This window comes from Gavialis gangeticus, unplaced genomic scaffold (assembly GCF_001723915.1).
Source record: "Gavialis gangeticus isolate Ggan-Ray unplaced genomic scaffold, GavGan_comp1, whole genome shotgun sequence".
NCBI classification, from domain to species: Eukaryota; Metazoa; Chordata; order Crocodylia; family Gavialidae; genus Gavialis; species Gavialis gangeticus.
This window is the reverse complement of record NW_017729033.1, coordinates 105,060,324-105,069,581: the sequence shown is the minus strand read 5'-3', so window position 1 is coordinate 105,069,581 and position 9,258 is coordinate 105,060,324. Positions and strand designations below refer to the sequence as shown.

Here is a 9,258-nt window from a genome sequence, read left to right as displayed (position 1 = left end):
GGAGGGGGGGGGGGGGGGGGGAACAGAGCAATAATAATGCAAGGGATTTCTCTGAGGTCTAAGACCCAACACATGGATCCCTGAACTTCAACTGTACTCTTAATGACCTCTCACACAACTTTTCTCAAACTACTTTAACATTTAGTGTGATACAGCTCTAGCAATAGAACTGGAAAATTTAGCAACATAAATTAATGGCAAAGTTAGAAGCTGATCTGTAGGAAAAAAAATTAATGAGTCAGATGAAGACTCTTGAGAACCAGCATGAACTACTGACTTGAAGTGTGGATTGTGTCTATTTAGAATTCAAATAGTTTTTTTTCTTAATTATTGTGTGACAGACTTAAGCCTAATATGCATGTTGACAGAAAAAATACATAAAAGAGGTCATTTGTTAAGTATGCATAGTTCTTCCTATCAGTAGCGATGCTACTAAATCCAAAATGGTGAAGCAATGGAAGGAACCAAGTAGTGGTAGGGGGAAAAAAGGGAAAAAACAGAAAATGTAAAGGGAGAGTAAAAAAAAAAAATGCTAACCACCATCTCCCAAACCACCTTTAAAAGCTGGATTCTAAAAGTAAATGTCAGAAATACTAGATCGTGTACTGAGTTATTGTCCTGTGCAGAACTGTCATCTGTTCCTATAAACAAACTTCACTTTTACTTTGTCAGGCCTGTACAACCATTTTTGTCCCAATCCTTGTCTAACGTCTCATAATAACCCACTTTAGTTCTGAAGTCTGACATAACTATAGTCTACTGTAGCAAACTTTAAGGAGATATGACTACATAATAACCTGAGAGGTAATTATCATAAGAGGCTTTTTGTGATCCATGATCTATGCCAGGGGTTCCCAACTTTTTTAGATCACAAACTGGCAAACCACGGACTGGAAGTGACCACAGACTGGCAAGCTGAAGCCCAGCAAACTGCTGTCTGGAAGTGACCAGCATGCTGCGGCCACTTTTTTTATACTAAGTCATTGCTGGTCACTTCTGGACTTCCAGTTTGGCAGCCAACCCTTCGTGGCCCATTATTGGGCTGCAGCCCAGGGGTTGGGAACCTCTGTTCTATGCTGTCCCTCATTTCCTTCCTTTCCACAGATAAGCAGCTAAGTAGACCCAAACCTTCCTCCATTCTTTCAGTACAGTATCCCACAGAAGCCCAACATTTTAGCAGTGGACAAAGCAGTTGGTTGTGGGATTCAGATGAAGTGTATTTTCAAATGACTGTTTTTAATTCAAGTCACTGTCCACATATATTCTGATCTTGTTACGAAAAAAATCTAATCATCTCTGACTGGAGGTGGTTAGTACTTAAATTAGAAGAAAGCCCTGCCAAAATGGACATAAGATCTGAAAGCATGTACCAAATAACACTATCTTGTAAATGTGTACATTTGAACTTCAGCTTCATATTATACTTACCCTACAGACAAGAAATAAGGACAGTCTTGAAAGTGGCAGAAGAGACTAACTGAGTTCTACCAGAATGAAATGTATTGTGGTTAAACTGACAACTCAACTAATTTGTAACATGTTCTTATACAAATACAAACCACTTTTGATGATCTGTAATTTAAACTGATAATAACAAATTATAAATTATTAAAATAATAAATTAGAAGTAAATTATAAAAGTATCAATAGGTTTAGCTCTGAATAAGGCTATGTAAGACTGATGAAGTAAGCTGGGCAATATATAAATTGGTTCATGAAGAACCTCCAAACAAAATCAGGCAAGAACATGGTGCGAGCCCCGAGTGTGACCCCTGTTCTCTTATTAAGAGGATACCATTATGCAAGTCTGAAGCTTCTCCTACTCTGAGCTGATACAGTGGCTACTAAAACTATTAGCTAGGTTTAAAAATTTAGATTTTGCTCAGAAAAATTTCAGCATTGCACTAAAAATATTAGCTAGGTTACTTTTGTATTAAATATAATACATTTAAATAATGCTTTACAGCCAGGGGTGATTACAGTAGATTTCCTATCCATCAATAATGATTACAAGTTCTTCAGCAAGCAACGGAAGGAACACTGGCATTCATTTTTGCCAATTCAAGAACTCATTGTTTGTTTTACACAGAGAAAATATTGATTTTAATTCTGAAGTCAGACTGTTTTCAGTCTGTGAATACCACCCAGTGATAACATTAAAGTAACTTTTCAGTATACAGTCCTAATTTTAAATAACTTTGTGAGCAGTTTTGGAGTGAATGTGTTAAGGTACGCTGCACTTACCCTTAATATATCTGTCTTCAGCTGTAGTTCTGTAGGTGGAGCTGAGTGCATCAGCCCTAACAAAGTGCCCATATCATCTTCCCCACTAGGTGATAACACCAATTGCTGAATAATCATCAGTGCATGCGGTCGGCATTGTGGATACTTCACTATATTGTGTACACACCTTGCACCACCAAATTCCCTGAAAATACCTGTAGTAAAAAGCAAAATATAAGGAGTTCATAAAAGTAATGGTAAAATGTTCTCTTTGTTAAAGGGAAGTATAAGAAAAACAGACCTTTTTTTTTTATTTTTTTTATTTTTTTGCTTGCTTGATTCTACTAGCATGGGTTCAGAGACCCTTTTTTTCTTTTCTAATCACAAAGAAGTCTATAATTGCTTGTATTTCTCCCCAAATTTAATACATCTCAACTGGAATTGGAATTATATTGGTTCCTGGAATATTTTATACTGAAAAAGTTACTATGAAAAAATAATAATTTTAGAGTTTAGACCAGTTCTAGGAATGTATGCATCTCTCTTACAGAAGGACCACTTAAACCTGACTATTCATTTATTTCATGTCAAAGTTCTAAGAGTGGTTGGACAAACAGGAAACTATTTTCTCCTTGCTCCAGGACTTCTCAGATTGTAAACTGTTAGGGGCCAGGATTGTCTTAATATACACAAAAGCACCCAAGGTCTAAATAGATCAGTGGCCATTATTATAATACAAATAAATTAGTAGTAATAGCAGAGGGTGAGCTCAGCTTTTCTCATCACTTTCAGTAGTTTAATTATTTGTAACCAGAATATATACCAATCCTATTGGTATTCATCAAGAAAGAGTAGGCCTAATACATTAATAAATTACTTACTTAACGAAGCCAGAGTTATTTTGGACTTTAAAATAAGTTTCCTTCCTTTTTTAAAAATAAGTGGTTAAAAAGATAGACAGACAGATAGACAGATAGATAGCTATGGTAGGGGGTTTCCGGTCATTTATCTTTTCATTTTCTCACTCATTAAACGACAGTGGTAGGGGGTTTCCAGTCATTTATCTTTTCATTTTCTCACTCATTAAATGACAGTATCTGGAATCTCTTGGCTCCACCTGCAATATGATATTGTTGTATGCAGAATACTACAATCAAAAAGGCAGATCAAACACAATTCTCATCAAATCCACAAAAGCATTCTGGATTACCTCTTGGTAGAGAAAAAAATATTTGCTTTTGATACTCAAAACCTCTAGTTGTGGCATACTTAAGATGATGGGCCATACAATATTCTGCCTATAATTGTTAGGGAGATGCTGCAAACATATTAGAATAAAATAATGAATTGTCGTAAGTACATGTCAACTTCAGAAAGCCCTAGCTTCTATGAACAATGATAATGCCACCGGTAAAACCAAATCTTGAGAAAGTAATTGTTCTCCAAAACACTATCTATTAAACACAACATTTCTTATATTAAACTTGAAATGATTTCAGGAATTCCATAGTTATCCCAACTATCCCAATAGTTACCTTTACTGGCTGTATAGAATATGCCTGAGCCATGCCTCCTATCAGGCTATCCAGAGACTCAGTTGTCTCAGACTCTTTAGACTGAATGCCAAAGAATATACAGGCAGTCCTTGGACTTATGACACAATTGGTTCCTGAAAACTACATCTTAAGTCGAAATGTTGTAACTCAGAACTGATCTTCCCATAGGAAACTGTTATAAATGGGAGGCTGGTTCGTGAACCAAGGCCAGATACCTGAGTTTCACCAAAAACAACCCAGAATTTTGTAGTCAATCAATTATAGATGAGTAATATAGCTACATTAATATTTTTATATTGTAAAGAGCAATCATATTGATTTGGAAGGACTTCTTTAAGGTGACTTTGCTAGATTTTTTTAAGGGCTTTTGGTTGGACTTTCTGAAAGGTTCTTGGCTGGAGTCTTCTCAGGAGTCTTGGCTGAAGTGTGGCTGCTTTCTTAAAGAAAATGTCCAAGGAAGTTTGAACAGATGTTCTCCAGGGAGATGGGCGATGTAGCGAACTTGTTCGCTGGTGTGGCGTCAGATCAAGTGTTGTAAAGTCGAAACTGACGTCAGAAAGTTGAAACAGGGTGTCAATTTATAAACTTTGTAAGTGCAAAACACTGCAACTCGAAACGTTGCAAGTTGAGGACTGCCTGTACTAAAAAAAAAAAAAAAAAAGTACAGAGCAGTTCCAAATCCATTACAGGCACCATTTATATCATTGATTATCTTTTCCTACTCTCTTAAGAATGAAATAATCTGGATTCTCTAAATCCCTCCTTATATAGGAATTCAACACATCTAAATATTTTCTGTCACCCTTATCTAGTAGTATAGCTTTTATTCTTCTCTGAAACCTCCTTAAAACAGCCTAATTTACTTGCTGTTTTGTCCGCTACTGAACAGCTGTCTCTAGCCAAAAACAAGAGTTCATTTCTAGTGATGGAAAATTCTCAAATTTCCACTGATAGAAATCCTACCAGTAGAGGGAGCAGTACAGCCCTTCAGCCTCTCCTTTACTTCATGTGCTTTCCTGAGACCAGGTGATCTCAGTCTGGGGAAGGCATGGTGAAAAGGTGCTACTCCACTCCCCCATTCCAAAGACTCCCCATGCCTTCCCCAGACCAAGGTGTCCCTGGTCTGGGAAACAGGCAAGGAGTCTTTCCCAGCCATCCCACTCCCCTCCTGTAGACTGGGCTAGCAGGGGAGTAGAGCCAGAAAGCAAAGGTCTTCCTTGCTCCTGAGACCATGGACCCTGGTCTGAGGAGTGGGATTGGAACAAGGAGAAGCTGTTTCTCCATTTTGCTTCAAGTAGCAGGGTGCAGTGGGGCAACCCTCTACCTCACTTGCCACTCCTCAAGTTGGGGACCCTGGGTCTGGGCAGTGACTGGTGGAAGGGCTTTGGCCTGCTGTTCCAGTCCAGGAGGAAACTGACCATTTCCCCCACCAGGGAGTCCCTCACCTAGGGAAGCAAGAGGAGTCCTGCTCTGCTGCTCCACTCCCTTCCCTGATGGGACCAGGAGAGGAGTATGTGGGTGTTCATTCTCTCACTGAGGAGTTCTTCCTGGTTGACACCTGGAAGATCTTTCTCCCAAAGGAGACAGGTTTCCCCTAAGGGAAATTGAATGAACACTTGTACATACACAATTTCTACCAGGAGAGCAGTGACTGTCCTAATAGAAACATAATGCCTATATGTGGCATCTATGATAATTTTTTTCTGTTTTTAACAAGGTAATGTTTTCACCTAGGTCAATTCAGTGCGATGCATTTCAATTTTAATAAGTATTTTGACATGGTCTTTATGACATTTTTAAGCAAGGTATTAAATGCAATTTAGATTAAATTACCATACAACTGCTAGGGGGAAGGTGAGGAAGGAAATGGAAATAACTCTCAAAGTCATTCACTGTTGAACTGGGAAGCACATCAAGTGGGGTTCTTCTCCAGGGATCTGTCCTAAGCCTGATTCTATTAAACATTTTTATCAACAACTTGGACAAATGAAGAAAGAATATGCTTATAAAATTTGCAATAACAACATCAAGCTAGGAGCAGTTCAAACACTATAGAGAAGGGAACTGACATTCAAAATGACCAGGACAAATTAGACAGCATGCATGACTCAACAAAATGAAATTCAACAGAAGTGCAGAAACTTGAAAAAAAGAAATCAAATGCACAAAATAAGGAATATCTAGTCTGCAGATATCAAATGCACAAAATGAGGAATATCTAGTCTGCAGATACACCAGGAAAAAGTCCAGGGGTAATAGTGAACAACAAACGGAGTAAGTCAACAATGCACTGATGGGATGTATTAATTGAGGCACCATATGTAAATCAGGGAAGGCAATCACACTAATTTTACTCAGTGCTAGTGAGGCCTCAGCTGGAATACTGTCATCATTTTTTGGCATCATACATTAAGAAAGATGTGGACAAACCAGAGAATGTCTAGAGGAGAGAAACAAGAATGACAGGCTTAGAAAAGAGACTGGATTATACGTGACCCTGAGGAAAGGTTGAACAAAAGCAGTTCATATTAGGTTGTGGGGAACGTAGTCTTCCAGTACTTAAAAAGCTGCTATAAAGAGGATGGTAATCAACTGCTCACCTTGTCCATTGGGGGAAGAAAATAAAGAAAGTCAGTTTTATTTATACACAAAAAGATTCAAATGGCATAGTAGGAAAAACTTTTTTTTTAACTGTTAAGGTGATAAAACAGGAACAAGCTAAGAAGGTAGTGCAATCTCCTTCACAGGGGTGTTTTAAGACCACGTGCGTCAGGGACACGAAGTCAGGGGCGGGCAATCATTTAGACTTTTGGCGAGTTGCCGAGGGCCGCAAAAGTGACCCTGCCCCTTAACAGGTCCAAATCCATTGCAGCCCTCTCATAGCCATCTTGGGACCAGAAGTCCCACCCCTAATCCCTGACCTCTGCCACCAGAAGTCGTGCCCCCCCGCCACACACACACACACTCCTTGTCCTTGGAAGTACTCTTTTTTTGTGGTGTGGGGGAAGGGGAGGCTGGCCATGCTGGAACCAGAAAAAAACAACTGTATAGTACAAATCAAACATCTACTATAACCTATTTTAGTTCTAGTTCAAAAAATATTTTTGCCCTGATTTGTGCACATTAGTGTAGTGTATATAGAGGTGAATGCATAATAGCTCAAAATGAAGTCTTACTTTTGTATACTGTGTGGGAGAGTGTAGGAGATGGGTGTGGGGAGGAGAATTTTGGGGAGGGGTGTGTGGGGGAGAGTGGAGTTTTTTTTGGGGGGGGGGTTGTGAAAGCATGTGGGATTTGTGCAGATGTGGGTTTGGGACTATGTAGGGTTTGTGGGTGGGTGTGAGTTCCCCTACCATACACCCCTCGCCCCATGGCACACAGCCCCCATCACTGATGGCAGCAGCAGGCAGTGGAGCCTTGGGGAGCTCCTGGCTGAATCCCAGAAACAGCATGTGGCGGCACGGGGCTGGCCTGGCCTGTTGGCGTGCACCTTCAAGCCAGTCCAGGCTGGCTCCATGCTAGCATGCGCAGCTCCCAACACTACAGGTGGGAGCTGGGTGCCATCAGGCCAGGCCAGCTCTGTGCCTCCACATGGGGCTTCTAGCACTCCAGCGGGAGCCCACATATGAAGACACAGCCCACCTCGCCTGATGGCACATGGGTCAGGAGCTGCAGGGAATTGCATGCAATTGGGCCCAGGCAGGCTCTGTTCCTCCACGTGCGGCTCCCCACTGGAGTGTTGGAAGCCCCACATGAAGGCCAGAGCTGGCCTGGGCTGGCGGTGTGCAGCTCTCGCCTGGAATGCCAAGAGCCCCACAGACTGGCAAGGAGCCAGCCTGGTCTAGCTTGAAGGTCCAGTGGCCTGGGCTGGGCTGGCTCCATGCCACCAAGTGCAGCTCCCATGATTCAGCTGGAGCTGCGCGCCAGTGGAGAGCTCTGCCTGCACTAAGCCAGAAGCACCTCAAGGGCTCACTGCCTGCTGTTCCTGCTACTGCCACCAACAGCAGGGACTGTAAGCCATTGTGGGGGGGCCCAATCTCAAGGTTGAATTTAAGCAAAAACTGTATTCAGGTACACTGAAGTTTCTGTTGCTCAAAAAAACCCAAAAAACAAAACACCCTCAACAAACAAACAAACAAACAAGCTCCACAACAGTTTCAACTTTCTTAACACATTGAATCTATTCATTTGTGACACGCATGCTCCTGAGGCACACTCACACCTTCTGGGGTGCCCTTCCACTCCAAACTTGTCTCTGCCATTTGCTGCTTGACCACTAAGAACAGACTGAGGTGCTTCAAAAGTCACCTGCCTAACCTACAACACCTCAGCTATATTTATTTCATCCAGACCTTGTCAGCTCTTACAAGAGGGGATTCTGCCAGCTATAAGAATAATCATACTCTTGTTCAGTCACATACTCAGAAAAGATAGAGGCCTGACTGGATGGTTTGATGGTCTTAAATCACAACTGGTACTGAAAATAAGTGGGTTACAAAAGATAACAAAAGGATCTATCATAAAAATATGGGCAAACATATAAATCAGTAACCATATGTCAAGTTACACACAGAAATACAAAAACAATCAGAACAATACTCTGATTTTAAACCCAAGAATGCAATTTCTACTTAGTCTGTTGGCTGAGGGACCAAAGCATCTTATTCCCAGGAAGCTTTAGACAAACTCTGACTACCATGGCTGGGCTTAAATACTAGCCCTTATCTGGCCAATTCCATTCTTCTACAGAATATGTGAAGATCAACTATTGGGCATATAATCTTCTGTCCCTCTACTGGACCTCCATTTGACCAGTCAGGCATCTTTACTGACCCATTTCTGACTGGAGAAATATTTCCATATTGTCAGATAAAGATTACTAGTCCAGTCTTCCAATTCTAATCAAATACTATTTGGGTAGAAGATTATTTCCCTTAAAAAGCAATTCCCCTGTCTGGCAGACCGCAACGCTTCAGTTCATCACCCAAAATGCATCGCTTTGTAAATGTAAATTTTCAGTGTTTACCATTCAGGTTTTGATCACAAAGGCTAGGTATGAATAGCCTTTGTCCTTCCTGAAGTCTCATTCGTTCTCTTTGAATGGTTATTATACGAGTGTATAGAACTACATGGCTATGTGTTTAACACCCCTGATCTACATTAGGGATGGTCCTGCTTGGAGCAGGGGGTTGGACTAGATCTCCTGAGGTCCCTTCCAATCCTTATTTTCTAGGATTTTCTATATCAGGCATTTTCACAGACCTACTTGTTGTAAATTAGGTTTTTTCCCATCTTGGAAAACACAACACCAGCAGACTCCCCCTATGCCTGATGAAGTGTGCCCAAAAGCTTGCAACGAACTTTTTTCCAATTATTTAGTTTGTAGGAGTAATTTATAGAATCACAGAAGTAGGGTAGGAAGGGACCTCGTACATCTTCAAGTCCGACCCCCTGCCAGGGCCGGAGAAAAAAACTGGGC

General features: G+C 40.9%; 1 protein-coding gene across 1 annotated transcript in view; it reads right to left on the bottom strand.

The window, feature by feature from the left end:
- WDFY3 (WD repeat and FYVE domain containing 3) overlaps positions 1-9,258 on the bottom strand; it is a 258,223-nt gene that overhangs the window by 187,033 nt on the left and 61,932 nt on the right. The window contains exon 9 of the mRNA XM_019525884.1: positions 2,245-2,438. Coding sequence (XP_019381429.1) covers positions 2,245-2,438 — 194 coding nt within the window. The remainder of the gene's footprint in view (positions 1-2,244; positions 2,439-9,258) is intronic.